The sequence below is a fragment of the Eublepharis macularius genome, chromosome 1 (genome assembly GCF_028583425.1).
Source record: "Eublepharis macularius isolate TG4126 chromosome 1, MPM_Emac_v1.0, whole genome shotgun sequence".
Classification (NCBI taxonomy): Eukaryota; Metazoa; Chordata; class Lepidosauria; order Squamata; family Eublepharidae; genus Eublepharis; species Eublepharis macularius.
In genome coordinates this window covers 112056351-112080274 of record NC_072790.1, presented here as the reverse complement: position 1 = coordinate 112080274, position 23924 = coordinate 112056351, and the positions used below count along the sequence as shown (strand labels likewise).

The 23924-nt window shown below is 42.5% G+C and overlaps 1 protein-coding gene across 4 annotated transcripts in view; it reads left to right on the top strand.

Moving 5' to 3' along the window:
• The window catches only part of PTPRK (protein tyrosine phosphatase receptor type K), a 610223-nt gene that overhangs the window by 294084 nt on the left and 292215 nt on the right, over positions 1-23924 (top strand). For all 4 annotated transcript variants that reach the window (XM_054970457.1, XM_054970449.1, XM_054970440.1 and 1 more), the window contains exons 4-5: positions 2613-2694; positions 5171-5286. In XM_054970457.1, the coding sequence (XP_054826432.1) occupies positions 2613-2694; positions 5171-5286 (198 nt within the window). The remainder of the gene's footprint in view (positions 1-2612; positions 2695-5170; positions 5287-23924) is intronic.

The window sequence follows — 23924 nt, the reverse complement described above, 5'->3', positions numbered from 1 at the left end:
AGTTATCCTGTTTGTTTAATAACTTTCCAAAGAAAAGTAGAAAAATAGCACTAAATGGCTTCTTTCTGGAGAACTGTCAGTGGAATTTTGCAGAACTGAGAAATCCCCAGCTAAAGTGGCAGTGCCCTAACTCTCTAAACTGGCAAATTTCTTTTTTGGAAGGATGAATGCAAACAGATCCTTTAGCATCCTGTTATTGGGTATACAAGTCCCCTCATGCTTGTTAGCCCCTGCTACCTTGCATAACAGTACCCCCCCCCCGCCCCCGGCTGCTACTTCCAGCTAAAGCTTTCAGAATTTCTGTTCAGAATCTGAGAGAAAGGTAAACACTAAACAGAGTGCCCATGCTTCTCATAGAATCTGAATGCTCTCATAGTCCCAGCAAATCTATGCCTTTTACTCTTCTGCAGAAGTTCCTGGGCTATCTACCCATTAGGATTACCAATCTCCAGCTAGGGCTTGGAGTCCTTCTGGAATTACAACTGACCTCCAGATAACAGAGATCAGTTCCCTTGGAGAAAATGGCAGAGACTATATAACGTTCAAAAGAAACAACAACGTTATTGAACAGGCAGGGATGGAATAAGGACAGTCAGGGAATGAAAGTGGTAAGGTAAAATTTGTTAATAAAACAGAATACTCTTTAAGACACAGTCAAAAAAAATTCTTGAAGCTTAGTTTCTTACTCTTAGCTCTTAAACAGTGAGAGGTATTTGGTTTAATACTTTGGTTACAGCAACACTGTTTCTTCACAGAGTTCTCTTTCACAACTCCGGTTTCCTGACATTAGATCAAAATTGTTTTCCCATTACAAGGGACCCGGAGTCCTCCTCACAGCCATACTCCCTTTAGACACTGGGCAGGAATTAATCTTCTCCTAAGAAGAATTAACCCATCTTCACTTGGCTTGAACGGGAGTCTCCACTTACAACTTAATCACTCTTTGCTAAAAACACAGCCCCAGTTCTGTCATCGCTGTGTTAACAGGTTTCAGCATGTGCTGGCTTTTATACTTGGAATTCTTAACTAGAATTCCTCTTCAAGACAATGATGTTACAGTTAGGGTGAAAGATTTCTTGTCCCTCACTCCAGAGGAGAACCTGTCTGACCTTCCCTGTCAGACTCTCACACATTTCCTCAAAATACTGTCAGCAACTGTCATCCTGAAGGCTGGTCTAACCATTCAGGGAGGAAGGAGCAGCCTGTTAATCAAGTTCTCATTCCAGGTAATTGTTAATTCCTTCCCTTCCAGCTCTCTGAGTGCTGCACTTAGGAAACTTTCTTTAAAGTTCATTCTGTCACAGTAAGCTGGAGCAGCCAGTTTGTCTCATGCAGCACCCATTTTGGGGAAGCCATATTGGTGCTGCACCCACCACACTGTGTCAGAGTTCCAAATGTACCTGCAGGCTCAAAAAGGCTGGAGACCACTGGTCTAAGACATCACATCCCTGCTGAGCTCCCCCCTTTCAAAACTGCCATTCCTAGCCTTCTCCCCCCAGATCACCAGGAATTTCCCAATCCAGAGTTGGCAACTCTACTATTGGTGAAGATGCTGGTGTGCTAGTGAAGTGGTCTCTGTGTGGGTAAAAGATAAGAGGTTGCCCTTGGACAGATACACTAGGAGCAAGCTGAGCTTCACTTTAGGGGCTCACCTTGATCCATTGTTCATAGAACCAGCCTTGTGTTCTGAGCAAAATGATCTGGCACACCACTGGTTGGCGCCCATGTTGGAAGGTGCCTGTTCCTGACCTAGGCATTACCGTCCAGTTTATGCTCAGCTTTGAAGAAGCTTTATTCAATAGTAGAATATCATCATCATCGTCATCATCATTGGTGGGGGTGGGGTGGGGGTAGTAGTAGTCGTCGTCATCGTAGTAATATTGCTGTTGCTGTTGTTCGCATATAATTCATGTTTAGTAGTGGCCATATTTGTTCAAGGGATAGGAGAGTGTATGATGCATTTTGTATTCCTTGTGAGATATTTTTTTATCTCTTGCTTAACAGAAGCAAAGAAGGAAGATACCCTCAAGCAAATTAATCTTATACTTTCAGTTTCACTGTCCATGGTGGTGTTCAATTGAATTGCTGAGGCAGAAAATGTGGGGTTCATGTCATCAAACCAATATCATGTAACACTGATAAATTGTTGCAAAGCTGTAAAGAGTCTTTGAACATGTTAAAGCCTAGTAGATTTATTTCAGCATAAGCTGTTGTGGACTAGAGTCCATCTCTCTATTTTCATATATAATATAGGGGACACCCTGAAGACAGGAACATGAAATAGCGAAAATAAATGTTGATGCTTCTTCCTGAAGAATCAGGCTATTTTTGAGAATAATAGCATTTCCCCCGTACTCCCCAAAAAATAATAATTCTGCATATAAGATTCTATATGTAATAGCCCAAATAGGAGAGCACATGAGAAATGGAATAGCATTAATTAAGAACTGATCTTCACATAAATAGTGAACTATAGACATTTTGAAATCCAATAATGAAATCTAGCAAAAGGTTCAGCTTCTATGAAAAAATGTCATGTATCTTCATGCTGCACTAATGGGAATTCTGTTTCAGTGAATGTTGTAAACATTTTTTTTCTTTTTTCTTGACAGGTAATATTTGAGGCTGAAGTTTCAGATGGGAGAAATGGCTACATTGCCATTGATGACATCCAGGTTCTGAGTTACCCTTGTGGTGAGTACACATTTTCCCCTCTCATTTCAAGACTGGCTCGATATTTTCTGACTGTTGTTTTCATCATCTTAGCATTGATGTCTTTCCAACCTTTTACTTTCTGTGGGTTTTTATATCATATTGAAGAAAGGAAATGGTGGTGTTAATGCTTGATGGTTTTAAAGGAAGTATTATCTTAATTTATTGTTTCTGTTTATAGACTTTTAGTTCATAGTTAAATATAGATTTCTAGTCATTTATCTCTAGCCCATCTCTTGTAATTCAGGATATGTAACTTAAGAATCTGCATTCTATCTAACCTTGAAAGAATGTATCAAAATACTAACATTACTCTAAACCCACTTAACTCAAGCTTTGACAAATTTTAGAATACTTTATAGCGTTGTGTTCCTTTGACAGGAGAAATTTCACATTTGTGGCCAGGAGAGAGGGGATTTAGGAACTGTTGAGATACCATTAAGAATTTCTTTCTTCATACCTTTCTGAGAGAAGGTATAGCCAGTAGGGTGAAATTGTACCAAACTATTTACTGTACAGTTGTGTAAAGAGTTTTTCCAGTCTAATTCAATTGAAATCAATAGATTTAGACTGCAGTAACTTTGCATAGAATTCTACTGTTAGTGTATTTATCCGTCAAAAGCAGCAAGAGATTGTCTGTGGAATATTATAAAGTAGGAATGCAGGTGAAGCACTGTGGGTAATATGCTTTGTGGGACCAGTCTACATGTCAGAACACTTACTGCCACCTTCTGTCTCAGCTGAAGCCTTCTGATTTCCGCAACAGAAGCATTTATATATCTACCTTTCTCCTGAACATCCGAGAACTGAAGCCAGGTATAAAGAAAAGGCCTTCATTACTTGCCCATAGTGAACTTCCAGTTGGCTCTTGCCATGTCTCACCTTGGCTAGACAGTGGGTGGGGAACAGTATTGCAAGACCAGAACCTATGCATTATTAGCACACTGGTGGTAAATAATGTCATACGTTTGATCATTTTCACCTAGTGGCCTCATCTTAACAAAATTTTGGTTAGGATGAGGGACGTGGAAAGAAACCCTGTGGGTCTCCTTAGGAGAGGTTCTGGAATAGGATTGCCAGTTCCAGCTGGAATTGGAGTTCTCCTAGGATTACAACTGATCTTCAAACTACAGAGATCAGCTCTCTTGGAGAAAATATTACCTTTGGAGGCATAGCTTCTATGGCATTGCATCTTTGCTGAGCTCCCTCTACTTGCCAAACTGCCCTTCCCAGGCTGTGCCCCCAAATCTCCAGAAATTTCCCAATCCAACATAGGCAATCCTGTTCTGGGAAGGTAATGAACAGCTGCCTAGAAGGAAATTTCACAAACAGCATCTAAGCTCCACTGATGTCTTTTGATCAATGGTGTGAAATGCCAAAGAAAAGCCTCATGGGATCAGTGGGATGTAGTTGCCCATTTCAATTTGCAGGGAAGTGAGTTCACCAAAGAAACAAGTCCAGTGTCAGTTCCATGCTCTAGTCTAAAGCCAGATTGGCAGTAGTGGCCCAGACAGTTTTATTCAAGTGTGCTTAAAAATGCACAATGATCTTTCACTTAATGATCTTCTGCAAACAGAAGACAGACTGATTACTGGCTGAGGAATGAGCATCAGGATTTTATTTTGCTAACCGTGGAGTGAAAGAATGCAGTCCTGATGTGATGCAACAACTCCATCTTTCTTGCACTGATAAATTGATTGCTACCGCTAGAGGAATACTCACCTTCTCTTATATGGCCTTCTTCAGCTAGGATGGCCCTGGTTCCAGTTCACTACCAAAAGCCCTAAAGTACAATTTTATTATAATTGTTAATCATACATTACGGCATGAATTAATCATACATTACGGCATGAATTAAAGTTTCCCTTGATGATTAATCTATTCCTAAGAAATTTAAGTAATGTTTGAGCACTACATAGAATACGTATCTCTCAACTGCTGCTATTGCCTTTCTCAAACCTAATATTTTACATGGATGGTTTTGTTGCTGTGTTTTCCTTGAGGCACTACAGTAATATGAAATAGGTTTGTCAGTAGGTTGAATGTTACTGTATTTAGTGGAGCAGGCGATATTTACTGACAGGGCCTTCTAACTTATACTGGATAGTGCTATGTACAACTAATCCAATCTGACTATATTCATGATTCAGTTTCTCTTACACTGACTAGAATGTAATGACAGTTCTCTCTGTGTTTAAACCTTTCTGTTTTATATCTTTAAATGCTTTGACGTATTATAAAACACTTTTTCGGTTCACATAACAAGCTTTAGCAGTTTGCATGGAAAGAAAAGAAAGATCAAGAGTGCCCCCCCCCCTTGTTGAATTGAAACAATTATTTTCTTTCATGTAAAAATTAGTTCTACCTAAAGTTAGCGGTAATGTGTATCTTTGGGGAGAATATTTGGGCTTTTGTGTCTGTGAGCATTTCTTGAAACATTTCTCCTCCTCCCACACAGATAAATCTCCTCATTTCTTGAGGCTTGGGGATGTGGAGGTCAATGCAGGCCAGAATGCTACATTTCAGTGCATTGCTACAGGGAGGGATGCTGTGAATAACAAGTTATGGCTGCAGGTAAGGCTCACTCATTCTGATCTGTTTGCAGACATACATCTTGTGAAAGCAAAATATTCTGCTGGACAAAACATCTTAACAAAAAACCCAAAAAAGTTTCTATTAAAAAAAAATTCCAATGGCAACTCAGAAAATGAAAATTTAGTCTGTTCCTATAATTTCCTTCACAAATCTTTTAATCTGCCCTCCTTTCCTCAGCAGTAGTAGAATGTAGGTGGGAGCCCTGCATACTGCTGCTGGTGGGGAGGGAGTTTGAAAGGAAGGACAGAAGCACAGGAGAAGACAACCGTTAGAATAGCTACATCTACGTTATCAGCTTGGTAAAAGAAAAATGAGCTAATAAAGTGATAAATTCTCTTGATTGCAGCTGGTCGACCCTGTATTGGAACTAATGAAATTGTATATTCAGGAAACTAAGTGGATTGTATAACTACATATTTCACCTTGAGTTTTGGTGAGAAAGATAGACTGTAATGAAGTATGTGAAAGAATGGGTTTGCAAGCCCTTTCCTTCCTCTTGAGTTTGGATTAGAGGAACTCCAGGGTTCCATTTCCAAACTGGGTAACCATCACCTGCCACCAGTGACTTTCAGGAGTATCTGCTGTCAGGTGGAGTCATGTGTCTAGCACTCTGTATCTTTTCATTAGTTGCTAGCCTTGTGTGATATCATCTTCCTACATATTGTGTGCTCTTTGTATTTTATATTCTACTGTTATCCAATAAAGATAACAGCCATGCTAGTATTTGCACAGGTTCAGAGGTTCACCAGTGTCCAAACAGCTTGTGAGGGGTTAAGCCTATACATTTGGTAGTGGCATGGAAATGGACTAATGGCTAGAAGAGAGTGAGAACCTCCCCCAGTCACTATAGGATATTTTTACTGAATGTGGAGTTTCTATTAAGTTCCATCAGTGGTATTATTCATGATAGCTCTGTTCTGTGATTTTTTTCTTATCTCTTGTCAAAGGCACATATACTAGTGACTATCTCTACATACTACGGCTATGAGTTCCGCAAGTTAAATACGTTTTGTATTTTCTTTTGTTCATCCTAAATCTACTGCTTGTCAGCTTCATTGCATAAAACTGCACATTACATTTTCACTGGAGATGCCAGCAAAGTCACGAAATAATGGGTTGTATGTTTACTTTGCTTATAACACTATTTCCAGGTGAGTCCCACCACCCCTGTACATGATCTTATATCATAAATCAAGAACGTTATGAACTTTTGTGCCAGTTTTGTATCTATGCAGTCTGTGTTTGTGGTGCTTTAAAAGATGGCCTCTGTGTTGGTACCTATTTGTTGATTGCTAAAATTGATTTGAACTTTTAAAAATGAGTATGTAGTGTACAGACCACCACCATGGCTCCTGAATCATTATTCAATCAGTGTGGCTGGGAATTTTATGTGGTCCCCTAGGGCATGGTATGTAACATGCAAATGTGACCTTTTAGAAAGCAAATTAGATATGAAAACTAAAAAAAAAAAGCCCTTCAGATTCCGTAGATCTGGAAAAACCTTTGACTTGTAGCAGTAGTTATCTATCTGCCTTATAGTTCTTGATGAAAGTTCTGTCAAGTAATCCAGAGTCAGTATTATTTCAGATTTCATCTGGTGGCAAGGATTGTCAGGCACAGATCTCATTGGCTTACCTGAAAGATTTATCAGCATATTCCACACTGTTGTTTTCTTTCCAGAAGCAAGGAGGGGGTGTTGTTCTCTGTTTCCTGTATTTGCATCCCACTGTTTTAGTGGCCTGGGGGGGGGGGTGGAATTAGGATCTGAGATTTTATTCTCAAGTAGTGTTGTCAGATGTCCAGTTTTAGACTGGAGAGTCTGGTATGTGGGCTTCCAGTCTGGGGTAAAAATTGAGAAATGGGCACTATTTTCTAATTAAGAGTTCAAAGGAACAGGCAGTTCCAGAGATATATAGTTTGGTGGTGGTGGGGAGCTCAACAGTTTCGAAACGATGTGAAAAATAAAGGCACAAAGCAAGAAATCATACCATATGGCTTTGTTGGGGAGGCCTGGCTGGTAGAAGGCAAACTATACTTACTACTAGCATCTCCATCCTTCCCCACCTGGAAGAGGAGAAGTTGAAGCTCCAAAACCATCTCCGTATGGTGCTCTGCTTTCTACAAAATTCGGATTGAGTTTTTAAAAAAATTATATTGGACCTGCTATTTTTAAAAAGGATATTATTTTCAAGAGTGTAACATTTTCACCTTTCTCTTAAACTTGATACAAATCTAAAACTTGTGCCTTTGGAAGAGAGGCATTTTGTCCCTTGGACAAATGGGAAATATTCATGTGTGTGTTAACTAGCCTAGGCAGTTTTTCATTTGAGATGAGGAGGGCATTCTGTCACGCTTGGATATGCATCATCATCCTAGAAGGCAGGAATTAGATTGCTCTTTCCATCCCTGATGGGGAAGGGAGTTCCCACCCTTCTCAGTTCATTTCCTGCCTGAATTCTTTAAGGTCCTGATTTCTCACAGAGCAGCTGGATTGCAGAATCTTTCCCTTTCGTGTGCCTAACCTTCCTTGTCTTTGTACTTTTAAAAAAAAGTTTTGTCTGTTGACATGGAAGATGCATAGTCCTTTAGAAACAGATAGCTCCAAATTCATATATTCTTCGTCCTGAAGTGATAGCCACCAGGAACAGTACTTTAAGTGTCAGGAACTTGAAAGATACCCTTGCAGTAACTCAGACAATGATTTGTTTCTATGAGGATGTCATCTAGGCTGTCCGCACAGAGCTTGCCTCCAAGGAATGACTACATGGCCATATTTGATTTAGAGAGCATATCCGCTGTTGGTGCTTCAGCCAGAGGTGCCCACATACGACATAGCCCTTGCTGAGAACTTCATGGAGTCCATGCTGGCATCAGCTATAAAAGTAGGCTAGGGATTTCTTGTTAAAGTCTGGGAACCCTCTTTGTAATTTTCAGAGCCACATGATAGATGCTCTGGCCATAAAAGAATTTGCAGCCACTGCTCTTATAGACAGAGCCATGGCTTCATGCGATTTGATTAGAACAGAGTCATTCCTCCTGTCAGTGGCATCCTTTAGTTTGCCTTCCTCTTATTCAGGAAGCATTATTGTGGCCTATGCTGAGGGCAAGGAAAGGGGGCGGCAGGCAACAAACTGAAACCCTCACCAAGCTGGAGAACAAAAAGGCCACAACTTTATTGAATACAGCATAGAGGAGCATTGGCAATGCATATGGGTTGGATCCCCAAAAGCAACTTATACCCAGCAGCCAGACCTGAGGGAGAACTGCCTCCCTGAGATCCGTCACCAGGCCCTGCCCCCTGCCTGCTCTTCCCTGGCCATTCCTGATAGAACGGTCAGGGAATTTGAACTGATTGGCTTGTTGGCCCACCCAGCCAACATGGCAGCCGCCATGTTTCGCCCCTGTCCATGCCCGATGGCCGCAACCTGGCCACCAGGTGAATCTGGCAGCCCTCGTTTCCAAATGCCAAGCTAGCCACGGGCGCATTCATTGTTGGAATTTTAGAAGGTTAGATACTCTAGAAGAGAAAGCACACATTCTTTTAGATTGTCCCACATGCCAGTGCTTATATGGGGGGCAGCCCACTCCTCCTTGATTTCCTGCGATTCTTACTGTCCTTCTGTCCTAATCCATCACATCCAAGGGGGAAAAAAACCCTGGCATTCACTGGATTTACTCAGGGTCTTGCATATACAGTAGATGGACTAAGCTAACCAGAAAGTCAGAGGCATTGTTTTAGCATATCACCCAGTAGTGTGAAGGAAAAAAATTCTAGAGTTATTCTTAGTAGGTAGATGAAAAAGTGTATATCAATAGCCTACTCATTGCAAGACATCATCTTGCCTGAATAAATCATGGCACATTCTACCAGAAATGCATCTACCAGGACAGCCTTTCATATGCAGGGCTGGCGCGTTCATTGAGGCAGGTCCAGCAGCCGCCTCGAGTGCTGAGGCGCTGGAGGAGGCATCAGAGGTGGAGGCACGTGCCGTGGAGCTGGCGGTGGCAGTGCTGCCGGCTGAGCGGGGGGGATGGGAAGTCACCTGCACGCTGCCTCGGCCACCTGCCACGCCTGGCCCACAATTGCTGCAGCCTTCCAGCCCTCCCGCCCCGTGCTGCCGCCAGCACGCGCCCCCGGCTGTGTGCAGCAGCTGCGGGCCAGGCGCAGCAGGCATCTGGGGTGGCTCACGGAGCAACGGAGTGGGAGGGCTGGGAGGACGCATGCGCGCCTCCCCAGCCACCTGCCGTGCCTGGCTGGGAGTGCGAGCCAGTGGCGGCAGCATGGTGCAGTCTGAGCAGGCAGCCTCCCAGCCCTCCTGCCCAGCTGCCCCGCACCGCCATCAGTACACAGCTGCAGGCCAGGCACGGCAGGCGGCCAGGGTGGTGTGCGGCAACCAAGGGCTAGGAAGCCACTCGTGCGCCGTCCCAGCTGCCAGCCGTGCCAATGGGATCAGCTCCAGCGGCATGTTACGTGATGACGTCACATGTAGTGATGTCATCACACAGTTCAGTAGCACGTACGCGTATGGGAGCAGCAACAGACCTGAAACTGCCCCCAGCCTCAGGCGCCAGAAACCCGGGCACCAGCCCTGTTCATATGAATGCCTCAGTGGAGGATATATGCAGAGCAGGCTACTTGGGCCTCCAAGCTGACATTTGTCATCTTGAGTACTCCTTTATAATAACAGGATGATCTCCTCATTCTCAAACAAAAGGAACCCAAAAGTGGCTCACAAAAGCCTGTGAAACCAAGTCCTGGGCTTTTGCAGTTTTAATGATTTGTGAATGTTCTGCTTTTTCAAGTGGATCCCCATACCAGCTAAATTTGGACTTATTGGTCACCATAATAAAAAAGTTCACAACCACTGGACTAGGGTCATCTTCTCTCTAAAAGAGCACCTATTTACTTCATCTTTTAAGCTTAGTGAAAACTAGGGGTCTTCTCTGAGAAGATTTTTGTTATAATTTCTTTAAAAAAACTTTTATTTGAAAGTAAAGAAAAACAATAAATAACAAAGACAATAAACAATGGATAAAATAATATAACAATGCACAAAAATAATAAACACAGAATATATAACAGCCTATTATACTACAAAACTAGTTCTCCTCTCCCTTCCCTTATTTACATACACTCATCATTTAAAATATTAATTTTACAGTGGGTCGATTTTAGTAATAGCTATTCTTAATTTTTCTTAATTTTCAGCTATGTAATCTAAAAAGTCTTTCCATTTTTTCTGAAATTCTTAGATAGATCTATTATGTATATAAGACGTTAATTTGGCCATAGACCCATATTTATACAATTTGTTCATCCATTCAGTCACATGTGGGCAAGATTCTGCCTTCCATTTCACTGCATATACTACTCTCGCTGCCATCACCATATATTTAAAAAGTTAACTGTGTATTTTTATCATTTTTCCCTCTCATCTAAGCATCTCTTTAAGTTTGAAGCACATTGATCAAAGGAGAGTGATTTTACAGATCCCCAAAGTAGGTCCCTCTCTACACGGCTACACTGATTTCTAAAATTGCAGCAGCCTAACAGGAAAGCTGCAAACTGGGCACAGGTATATCCCCTGCATGCATTCATTTTATTTTCCTATACTTTCTGCTGAAAACTGCCTGTTTGCCATGCTTCCTTGTTGTGGTCTTTTTAACAAAATAAGGAATGAAGTTGGCAGTTTTTCCATTATTCCCTAGTGGCGATATTTTCTGGAGTGGTGGTAGTGGCGGCAGTGGCGTAGAATGGGCGTGGCAAGAGGGGCCATTGCCCTGGGCGCAAAATTCTTAGAGGCACAAAATTTCTCCAGTTCTACCTCTAGACCCTCCCTGGAGCAGCCGATGTGAGTCCTTACAGCAATCCAGCCTCCCCTCCCCAAGTGGCCAATCGTACTGGATTTCTACGCCTCAGCACCAAACAGCTGCGCACCCGCCCTCCTCCTTACTGCGGCCTCCCCATTGGACCCCACACGGGGCTGCTCACTCCCATTGGCTGGAGGGCTCGCTGGGCCAGGAGCATGCCGGGAGATGTAGTCCTGCAGGTACTATTGTTGCAGGAGTGCTCAACAGCAGTGATGGATGCCCAGTTCAGGATCAGATGGACACCTCATTGCAGGGGAAGGAGCTGAGACAGCCAAGGGGAAGTGCTGCAGCTCTTGGCCAAGCAGAAGCTCTGTGGCTGGGCTGGGGCACTCATTGACCTGCCTCAAGCTGAAAGCATGCACTGCTCCCCTCATGCATGTGTGTGTGTGTGCAGGGGATATGACCATTTACTGGACCTTGCAGGGAGGGATGGATAGGAGGTGAAAAAATATGCATGAAAGGTAGGGTTGTCAGCTCCAGGTTGAGAAATTCCTGGAGATTTGAGGGATAAGGCCTGGATAAGGCAGGCTTTGTGAAGGAAAGGACCTCAGTGTAAGATAATTCCATAGAGCCCTCTCTCCAAAGAAGCCATTTACTCAAAGGGAACAGATCTTTACAGCCTGGAGATCAGTTGTAATTCCAGATCTCCAGCCACTACCCGGAGGCTGAGCAAACAAAATGGCTGTTCCCGTAACCAGTAAGCAAAAAAGAGAGACCTCCCGGGAAACAAAAATGAAATAAGCACAGCATCAATTAATTACAAAGTGTATTAAAGTGCAAGTGCTATAACTATTTCATATTGATTGACTATTTCATATTGCTTGAATCCACATGCATCAATAAATAAATAACAGGGAAATCATTCCTGATTCAACTCAACAAATATCCGAGTATAATAAAGAGTCCTCTTTCCACATTTTTCGTCTCTTTTTCTCTTTTTCCTAGTGTCTTTCTTTATAATCTTCCACAGTCCTTTCTTTATAATCTTCCACAGTCCTCTGAACGTAAATAAGCAGTCATCCGTGAAACCGAAGAGAAGAATTCAGTGCCACGCCCAATCCGGGGCCGGCTGCACAATGCAGATTTCATCCCTACTTCATCAGGGGCGTGTAGTCTGTTACAAACATAAATTTATCAATACATTTACATATAGCAATAATTATATCCTCAACTCTTCACTTCATACAATTTTTTACTCACATACCGTCAATCAAGAGGAATGGACAACGATCTTAGCACTCAGAACAAGGCGGCAGTGTTTTCTCGCGCGCGCCGTTCACATCCAATGATTCCCTTTAAATTCTATGCTGGCTAATTGATAACACAAAACTTAAAGGAGCCTAATTTGCTCTCCGCATCTACAAATATATACTAATAAATACAGCAGTCCCCAAGAGTATAAACATCACTCACAGAAAGCAATTTAATGAAAGCTCGCTGTTCAGAACCTTCGGCTTTACAGTATCAAGCCTATGAATCCAAAACGCTTCACAGCGGAAGAGCAACGTTTGTTTGGATTCCCGACCACTTCTTCTAATTACCTCCAAAACAATTACCTTAAAGGCACTTTCCCTGTGTTTTTCCTCTTGAAAATGGAGGCTGGTAACCCTAAAAGGGCAGGGGAAAGGATAGGCCAGCCAGAGATCCTGGTTCCAGGTGACCAAAGTGACTCAGGGACTGCTAATGGTCCACGGGTTAGGGGGTGCAATACTTGCCTTGTCCTGGGCGCTGGCAACCTATGCTATGCCATGGGTAGTCAAGTTACAAGTTCACTTGAAGCACACTTGATTGGCCTTGCAAGGTTAGCTGGGAAGTGTAATCAGAGATTCCCACCTTCCCGTAGCAGCTACTGCAGCAGCAAAGCTTCAGCCGCCCTTTATATGCCCAGTGCCTGCTTGTGGTGGCTTGCTCGCACAGTCTGGCTGAGAAGGCGGCTGCAGTGAGCAGTAGCACCTTCTGTTTTTTTTAAAAAAAGAAATTTTTATTAGGTGAGTACAAATTTACAAACATTATTTCAAATATTAAACCTAAATATCAATTTTCCCCCCACCCTTTCCCTCCCCCCTTTTCTGGTGACTTCCAACAGTTTTCCAACCCATATCTTAATCTATAACTTATTTTTCTATTCTCTCTCTATATAATTAACTCTTAATACATTAATAAACTAAATAATTTCCATCAAACTCAAGTCTATTTAAAATTTAAACTTTACTATAATTAAAACTTTTCTTTAAATGGTAAAGATTACTGTCCCCACTATATTTCCCTAATAACTTTCAAATTGCCACAGTTTCCCCTTCACGTCCCACTTTTTTTCCAAATACTCCTTCAATCTACCCCAATCCTTAAAAAATTCTTCAGCATTCTGGTCTCTTAGTCTTCTTGTCATTTTGTCCATTTCCGCCATGTACAGCAACTTTTGTATCCAATCTCCAATAGATGGTATTTCTTGCACTTTCCATTTCTGCGCATATAGTATTCTTGCCGCTGTTGTCATGTAAAATAACAATGTTCTGTGTTGTATAGGAACATCTTCCATATTTAAGTTCAGTAGCAGGAGTTCTGGGTTCTTTATTATTGAAGTCTGCAAAATCTCATTTATCATTTCTAAAATACCTCCCCCGTACTGCCTAGCTACCTCACAAGTCCACCACATATGATACAGTGATCCTTCATGACTTACATTTCCAACATTTATCAGACATTTTAGCATTTCCATAAGCTATTTTTTTTGGTGTCAAATACCACCTATATATCATCTTAAAAACATTTTCTTTAATACTGGTACAAGTTGAGATCTTCATTGTATTTTTCCACAAATACTCCCATGACTCCATTGTTATGTCTCTTTGACAATTTATAGCCCACTTCACCATCTGGACTTTAAAGCAGTAGCACCTTCTGGATGGGCAGCAGCGAGGGAGAAGCAGTGGAGGGTGGCGCGTGCGCCTCCTCCCATGGCCCAGAAGCGGAGCGGAGCACTGCACCTGCCCGGCTCCATCCTCACCCCACCGCACCGCCACTCTCCCCACCCCATGGCAGGTGCTTCTGTCCACATGAGTGCACAAGAGCCCCAGCTCCTGCAAGCAAGGAGGGAAGGCAGGCAGGAAGGAAGAAGCAGACCCACCGCCACAGCAGCCCAGCCACCAGCCCGCCAGGCCTCCGCGCCACAGCTCAGCCTCCTCACGGAGTCCCCCCCAGTGCCCAGGAGCAGGCAGGGGAGAGGAGAGGAGTTGAGCAGCTGGAGCTTCACCGCCGCCACCATTACTATTGGAAGGAGTCTCCAACTACACTTCCCAAGTGAACTGCTTCACGTAGCTTGACTCTGGGTGGTGGAGTAATTGTTTTTCAACCAAACATCACCAAAATTGCTGCAGAATATCTTCTGCCTGTCCTTCAAAGAACGCCATGTTTCAGTAAATTGGTCAAAGGATTTAAATTCTACAGGCTCCTGAACAAGCCCAGGCTTTTTTACTTTCGGGGCAGGGGGGAAGCTCTGTCTCCAACTCACAAAGGAGAATGGCTGCTCTCTGCAGCTTGGGATTGGCTGGGAGTACTCTTTGACCAGGAAATCAGTTGATTGGCTGGGAGTGCTCTTACTCCTCTCTTGCAAAGGTCTAATTGGAAGTTTAATCCACTGACAGGATTAAAATTGATGCATCCTGACTGTATATATGCCAGTATAGTGCGAGAGTCAATGTGGTACAGTGATAGACTAGAATCTGAGATTCAAATAACCACGTTGCTATAGAAGCTTGTTTTATGACCTTGAGGCAGCCACACACGCTCAGCTTAACCTACTTCACTGGATTGTTGTGAGGATAAAATGGAGGAAAGAGGAATGATGTAAACCACTTGGATCTCCATTGGAGAGAAGGGTGGGGTATAAATGAAGTAAATAAATATAAATGGTTTAGAAATAAATCTCTTAGTTGAATGGAATTGCAGCCTTACTTACTTGAGAAAGCTGTCTTACTTAAGACATGCATATATATTCTATTCCCTCAACATTGTGCAGACTCTCAAACTTGATGAGTTTAAAGGTGTAAATAGATACATTTAAACAAGTAAACTTTTTGCTGGTGAACCCTGGCTTACTACATGTTCATAATCATGAGCATGTGATCAGTCATGTTTCTGTTGGTCCAGAGTGAGTATCTACCTTAGGATTTTCTTCCCTACCTGTTCTAAATATAATGATCTTCATCTGCTTTGAAATCATGGAATAGAAATGAAAGTTTTAGATTTCTTATCAGTATCAAGTATAAGAAGATATCTACATGCTCCCCTCAATAAAATCTTTTTGCATGGAGCATCTGCTAAACCATATGCCTTGGCTTCAGGTTCAGCTACTGATAACTGAAACCGCTAATGAAGCTATCCATCATTGATGTGCCTTGTGATATCATTTGGCTTGTGCACAGAGACTTGGCCTTACTTTACAATTTAGTTTGTCCTTTACCACACAGGCCTTGGTACTACTGTTGTTTTTGGTGAATCTCCTTTCTCCTGTACTTAAAAAGTCTTAAAGCATGACTGGCAACCCTATGTTGATTGTGATCAAAGAACAATGCAAGCGAGCCAATGTGTCAGTGATGGCTTTAGGTGCTGGCTAAATGCCTCCTCATTTGGCCTGCCAAAGCTGGAACAGGGAGCCATGGTTTCACTCTTGAAGAGGCTCATCAGCATTAATACAGCGTGATGCCTTTCTTCCCCCAGCCAGATGAAAATGCCATTCCTTATGGACATACAGATAATTAAGGCAATTGCCTGAAAATAATAATTGGAGGACAGATAGAAACTAGAATATAAAATCTGAATGCAACTTGCTGCAAAAACAACTTGAGGGCTTTCTACAGTTGTACGGTTTGCTGCAATTCATTTTTCTTCCACTGTGCATTGTCTGCTCTGTGCATATTTTCTTGAGAAGCATTATATTTTCCCCTACAATCAGATGTCATTTTTTTTTAAAAAAAATCTTTGAAACATTCTGTTACATATTTGTGGCATGATCAATCTGGGTAAAATACAAAAATTCTCACTCCCTATCTATGAAGAACAAGTATGAGGCTGAATAGTTCTCTAGCTCCTGTGTTGTAGCAGATGTTTAAAATGAAGGGGTGCAAATAAGGAAAAGTCTTTTAAACCTAGAAGTAGTCTCTTGCCATGGTGCTGTGTGTGGATAAAGTATTAGGAACCTGGCATTGAGAAGGAATGTTCAGAAATATATGTCAAAGGCAACAATGTGGTTTGGATGTGCTTTGACTGGTCATGTGGAAAGGCACTGGCTCAGGGTTTTATGCACACCAGCAGTTTTCAGTTCATTAGCTGGCTATGCTGTTGATCTGCTAAAGTTCAGCAAGTTGACTACACATTATAAATCTTGTTGAGAACATGCCAATACAAGCTGTACTTATTATTGCTATGAAGTGTGGAGTGTTATTGCTATTCCTTTACGGCCACTGATTTAATCAGTAATTTTCAGTGTTCAGACTTTTGAGAATTGGACCTGTCAAAAGTGCAACATACTTCCCCTCTGTTTCTTACCTTATTTGTTCATTACATTTGTACACATCTTTTCATTCAAGGAATTCAGGATGGTGTGCTTTTCAGGATAAAAATGTATTAGTATCCCTTTTTCTTCAACTTTAAAAGTAATTTTCTTGCAACATATATCTCAGTAACTTTTACAGGTTTTTAGTATTTAAATTTAATAATGTACCTGTTTTCCTTTCCTGCCCTTTCATAACTGGGATTAGGATGCAGTAGAATTCTTTCTAATAGCATGCCTGTCTGTACAATTTTTGATTTGGATACAATTTTTTACAAAAAATATAAGAGTTGATTTCACTGCTGTTAGTAACTTTAAAAAAATACTACCATTTACAATATACATTTTAAAACAGCAATTGCAACAAAAAGAAAGCTGAAGTTAAATAGTGTTCTGGCTAAAGCTGACCAGATGGTTTGACTGACTGATCTCTTCTGCCTTTAGAAAGAAGCCAGTGGTGAATTTGCTTGGCCTTTTCAGTCTACCCAGTTGACAACTTGACACTATCCGTACTCTTAAATATCAGTGCAATCTTATGTTGAATTGATGGTGGAGTCAAGTGCAGTCAAGTCATAGCTGATTTATGGCAATCCCAGCTGTGGTTTTCAAGGCAAGGGACTAATAGAGGTGGTTTGCTATTGTCTGCCACTGCATGGCGACCCTGGTCTTCACTGATGATCTCCTAGCCAGTTACTAACCAGTGCTTTCAGGATCTAACAAGATCAGGCTTGCCTGGACTATCCAGATCAGGGCCATGCTGAGTTAGTCCAGCCTAAAAGCATTGATTTTTCTGGGTTTAGACTGAAATGACTGAGGCTGCACTATTGTAATGCACTGTACATAGGTCTCCCATCTAAGTCAACTAGGAGAGTTCAGTTTGTGCAGAATGCTGCAGCTTGGCTGTTATTGGAAGTGAGCAGGAGCATGAATATTACTCTCATTCTGTAGTCACTCCATTGGCTACTTATCAGTTACTGGACAATTCAAGGTGTTGGCTATCACATTCAAAGCTCTTCACAGCCTTGGTCCAGCCTACCTATGGGACAGCCTCACTTTCTCTGTTTCACCATGGCAGCTTCACTCATCTGAACAGGGTCTCCTGCCGGTACAACCCTGCACATAGATAAAATCAACAACTGCCTGTGCAGAGGCATTCTCTGTGGTGGTGCCCACCCTATGCAATGGCCTACCTGAAGAGACCAGGAAAGGTCCCACTCTCCTGGCTTTCTGCAAATGATGCAAAACTGAATTATTCAAAAAGGCTGTTTTACTCCGATAGGCGAGCTGAACTATAAGGAGGTGTTCTCAAAGAGATGCTTCACTAAAGAGATAGGGAGCATAGACTTCACTACTGTGTGCTGCGCTGTATTATCTATTGCCTTATGTCCTCTCTGTTGCTTTAAATATGTTGTTTAATGTTAGTTTTAGAATTGCTTATGCTCTATTTCCGCCTTTCTTCAACTCCGTATTGGATTTTGGTGATGTTATATCTTTGCAAATTTGCATTTATAAACCCTAAGGCATTGTTGATTGAAATGTCTTTGATACTGACTGTACTATTTTCACAGTATGTAATTTGTATTGAGTCTCAGTGCGATAGGAGGACTATAAATGACTTAAATAAAATAATCCCTTCCCAGTGACCATGCAATTGCATCTGCATTCTGTACCCTTAGCCCCTTTCAGGACCACAAAATTAGTTTAAGGCCAGTTTGGTGTAGTGGTTAAGAGTGGTGGAACTCTAATCTGGAGAACCAGGTTTGATTCCCCACTCCTCCACTTGAAGCCAACTGGGTGAACTTTGGTCAGTCACAGCTTCTAGGAGCTCTCTCAGCCCCATCCACCTCACAGGGTGATTGATGTGGGGATAATAATAACATGCTTTTTAAACTGCTCTGAGTGGGCGTTAAGTTGTCCTGAAAGGTGGTATATAAATTGAATGTCGTTATTGTTGTTAATATTATCTGGATTGCATTCTTTATGCATACACTGGTTACAGAACTGCTACATAAGCATAGCCTTTTGAAGAAAAAAGACTCCAAAACCATACCAAAGGGTTTGGAAAAGTTTAATGTTTCTATTTGTAACTCTATTTGTATCTTCATATGAGTACAATAAAAACCGTTTTTTAAAAAAATATGACTTTGATGGGAGCATTTTACAAGGACACTGTTTATCAGCCAAGTAAAAAAAATCATGTGGATGAATGAAAAGAATGGAAAATTGTGGCAAGAGCAAATGATGCTTCCCCAAATTACAGATATACTACATAAACAATCAAAAGACGTAGTGAAACATAGAGTACAAATAATCTTCAGAAATTTTATGAAGCTATGGAAAGCCATCAAATGAGGATGTTTTAAAACAGTAGTATTCAGTCTCCTAGTACTTTCTAGAAAGTGCGAGATTCTGCTAAAGAAACTGCACGACATGTCTGCAGTCTTATCTATAGAGGATAAACAAGTTGTAGCACAAGAAACTTGCTGTCATGAGTCAGCCTCAGCCTCGACTGGCCACCTTACCTCTTGTCCCAGAGTCCTCCTGAGAGGATGAGCAGGAAGAGCCAGCAGGGGCTACTCTAGAGCCAGAGCCAGCCGTGGAAGAGCCAGCAGGATCTACTCTGGAGCCCGAGCCAGCCGTGACAGCTGCTGCCCCGAAGGAAACTCAGCAGGAGCAGCCAGAAACCTCTGCAGAGGCAAGGGCCGGTGCCACCATTGAGGTGGTGAGGCGGGGGCCACGGGGCCAGAGGGGGTGCCGGGGGTGGAGGCGCACATCCCGCACCACCGCCAGCCAGCCCTGCGCAGCCACCTGCCAGCCCCGCACCGCCGCCCACCCCCAGGCAGGCGCAGCAGCCACGGGCCAGGGACAACAGGCAGCCGGGGCGGTGCGCGGGCGGCCTCCTTGCTCTGCCTCAGCCACCCGCCAGTGGCACTGCGTGATGATGTCATCACATGATGATGTCATCACACAGTCTGGAGTGCACATGCAGAGAGCATGCGCAAGGCTGGCCTCTGGCTCCAGAAACCCTGGCGCTGGGACTGGCAGAGACTGTTGGAGACAAGGAGCAGCCAGAAACCTCTGCAGAGGCTGTTGGAGACAAAGACTCCCCCAGAGCAAAAGAGAAACCTGAGCGCCCTGGGCCAGCTGAGAAGAGGAAAAATAAAGCAAAGACAGCTCTGTTGGAGAGGAAAAAAGGGCTCGTTTGCAGGCACAGCACTGGCTGGGGCTATTAGGGAAAGAGACAACACCTGCTCCTCATTAGGACAGTATAAGCGAGAAGCTGAAGAAGCCAAGTGTGGAAGCAACTTAGCTTACCACTTCCTGTGACCAGAGCTCTGTGCCTGGAAGTTCCTGACCTGCCCTTGCCTTGTGCCCTGCTTTGCTTCTTGATTGATCGGACTCTGACCTCAGCCTGCCTTCTGACTTCCCTTCTGCCTGCTCCTCTCTCTGATTGACATATTGACTCTGACACTTGGCCTGACTTCTCGACTCTCGTTTGCTGGCTCCTTGGCTACTGACTTCCTGGCAACAAACCTTGGGACCATCTGCAGTACCAGTGAGCCACTTGCCTGTCGTGGCCAGCCCTGAGCGCGACACATACTGTGTTTCATGTTAAAATGGTGGGAAATGCTAACAAATTGGAAAATGTGCCCCTTAAAGTGATAGCTTAAGAGGTCTAGTTTATAAGAGCAAAAATATAAAATATTTTGAACTGTAGTAATATTAAAAGTTTGCAAAATAATCTACATAGAACTAGGTAAGATGCTATCTCTTGGTTTGCTCTGAGCATTTGGATCTATCATGTAGGAACCCCTTTTACGAGCATAGTAGAGGCCCAGTTCTGGTCAGGACTGCCATGATGTGAGGGGACAAGGGGGTCCTTCCTCCTCCGTATCTCGTTTTTCCCAACCCAAAACAGCTCTGGTGGACATTGTTTGCCAACACACTGCTCCAGCATTGTTTCCATTCAGAAGAATGGCACAGCTAATAAGGCCTACATAAGGCCCACATGTATACAGGTCTTCCCCTGTATAAATCACTGTCACCCTTGTGTAACTATATATATATGAGGCCAGGATTTTGTTCTGTTTGTCCATGAAATAAAATATATGAGCATTAGGCTGAGTAGGGATCCCATTCCCCTGGAAACAGGCCTCTTGGGAACACTTCTGGGGTGGCACAACAATGTCACTGGCATCATCACGCTGTCCTGGGAGCACTTCTGCACTTTGCCGTGTGCCAATTAGGGCCCCAAACGGGGCGAATTGGGCCCGTTTGAGGACAAAATCAGCCTGCTGTGAAGCAGGTGTGCACCCCTGCACCTGAGCATGTCAAGAATAAAGAATGGAAGAAGGAGTAAGAGCCAAGTCTACCCCCCTTACCGACCCAAGTCTGGGTTGGTAAGGGGACCTGGCAACCCTAAGCCTGAGACCTCTTCTTAATTGTGTCAGCATGGCCTTTGAAACTCTCTAATGTTTGAAATCCTGCTAATATTTAGAAGATGAGCAAAAACATACACGTTGATATGATCATTGATTTTTTTTTCAGAGATGAGATACTAGCTTGATACCCATGCTTCACTACAGTATTTAACTAACATTAAATAGCAATTGCATACTGTTTAGAATGTGGGAGGTGAGGACCAAACAGGTTGCATATGCAAATGACCTCTGCGTTCCAACTGTTTCTGGGGTGGGGATGAGGTGTGGAATGTTGTGAACCCCAATCAGCCCACGTATGCAACGACCTTGAAAGGCTGGCCCAATGAGGGAAGAGCGGCCGAGCTGGCAGTGGGCAGGGAGTGCAAGCAGGCAGCAGCCTGCCAGCCACACAGGGAAGCTGTATCCCTATGGGAAAACACATTTGACCCCTTTTTACCCCCTTAGGGGGCAAATTTCTTAAAATCCCTTCTTAGTGGGTGTTTACATCATGAAAGGAATGTTCTCCCCAAATTCCATGTTTATACCTTGCCTTTCCCCAAAAAGATTATGGCAGCATGCATGAGATTTTTTTGTTTTATGCTCACAACTTTGTATTAGGAGTTAGGACTGCATTATGTGATTTTGCACACACACCTTGAAAATACCTAGACTTTTGCTGAAATGAAGACTTTAAAATCTGAATAGCGTAGCAAGCAAATGCACCCCTGAGTTAGGCAGGTAGTCGGAGATCTCTGGGGCAATGGAATAATCCTGTTTATCTGGTGAAGTCTTGAACATTAGTTTGACTCTTTCCTGTCCCCAAGCCAAGATGGTGGATATGTCCAGTGTATTTACACTTGCTTCATATTAAGATATATGTGTGGATTTGAACTCAGGTCTCCAAAGTCTTTGCCAACACTCTAACTACTATCCTATACTAGCTTTCTATAGACACTCTGTGGTGGGTTGCACATAATATCTGATGGGCCTTTTGCATTAACCATATCTTGCCTCTTTCCCTCCCTGTTATAACTGCTCCTCTGCTTTTCTTTGCTGTTCTCTGACTCTACTGGTAGAACATTGTTTTTTCAATAGGAACATTATTTGTGATTACTTATAATTTGCAACAGTCTGAGTCATTCCTTTGGAAAGGTGAAATATAAATTTAATCCTACGGGTATTTTATTCACCATGTGTTGAATACGTCTGCTCATAATTGTGATATGTACATGCCATAAACAGGGATTCTCCCTCAGAAGTATGTTGAAGATACATGCTCTAGACGATTGACTGTAGTTTCACACCTGCAGACTGTTGAAAAAGTTGTGATTTTTTCAGATTCTCCCTTCATGATGCCCCAAGGGGGCAGGGGGAGAGCAGGGAGAGCCTGTTTCCCAAGAGCAGCATGGGGAGGCATTTTGGACTACAGCAGGTAGGGATAGATGCAGAAGTCATGCTCTGCTTACTGAAATCCTTCTCTGCCAGTGAAGATATCCATTAGGATTTGCGTGCCCCGTATAAATTATGAAGATGTTCTTATTTTTTTAGGACACTTTCACCACTAAGTACCTCTAATGAGGGGGCATCTTTTTATAGTTTGTTTACATGCCTTTGCCATTGTAAATAGTATGAATGCTTAGAAACAGTTTCACTGTAAAATTAGCTGAGAATTGGATACTGGCGAGGGTTATAGCACGGGTGTGGCTATTCAAATTGAAGGGGAAGGAAATATCAATGAAAACCAGTTATTTCTCCCATAGTGAAAGTGCTGAAGGGTCTGGGATATTGAGTTCTTCCTATTCTTTTAAAGCTTGTTCTCCTTCCTGGCTATTGAAATGGCTGTTGTAGTGTAGCTCTTTGTTTAGATTCTAAGCTACTGCTTTCTAAATCAATTCTTTCTGGATCCTCCTGTGTACTGCTTTTAGACAACATTGCTTTTAAAGATTTCTTGCTTCACACTTCTTTACTTTTCCTCCTTACTGCACAACTAATTCAGAAAGATCTCCTTGGGTTTCCTTTTCCTTTCACTGCTACTGTCTTGTAAGCACTTTATGCTTCATCTTGTTCTGTCTCATTACTATGCTGCAACAGTGGTGACACATGATTCAGAGTATTGCTGCAGGTCCTGTCCCTCTAGACTCAGTTCTGCAAATTAGCTCAAGCTTACAACATATCCAGCGTTACATCATTCTTCAGGAGGTGTCTTCCTTTTCTACATATCTTGCCAGAAAAGCGTCTTTCCAATGGCTCTTGATAGAGTTCCCTAAAAGAGCCTTTTTTTTCTTTGATTACAACCAAATGAACCAGCCTAAAGTTCAGGGCGGTTCGTCAGAAATGAGCTCTGATGAACCGCTGGTTCATGAACCACGAACTGGCCTGGTTCATCGTGAACTTTGGTTTATATTTCGGTTCGTGCCCATCTCTAATCACAACTAACAGAAGTCTGCTGTTTTTCTCATTTCTCTGTACCTGGTATGTACACTCTAATCTTAAACTAGATTTCTTGCAATTCCCGTGTGTATTTCAGTATGTTTATTTCAGAACATTTTATAAGCAATTTGAGTCCGTGATAACACTTGATAACATGGATTTATGTAGTAAGATCATTCAATTCTTTTCCTTTGAAGAACGCTGTTATTGGGGTACAGTTAGCAGATTAACAATGTTTCTTGTCTACAGTTCTGTGATAGGGGAAACTGCATCTATGAAACTTTATATATTAGCTAATTATAACATAGTTATCTGATATAGTTAATATATTAGATATTAGATAA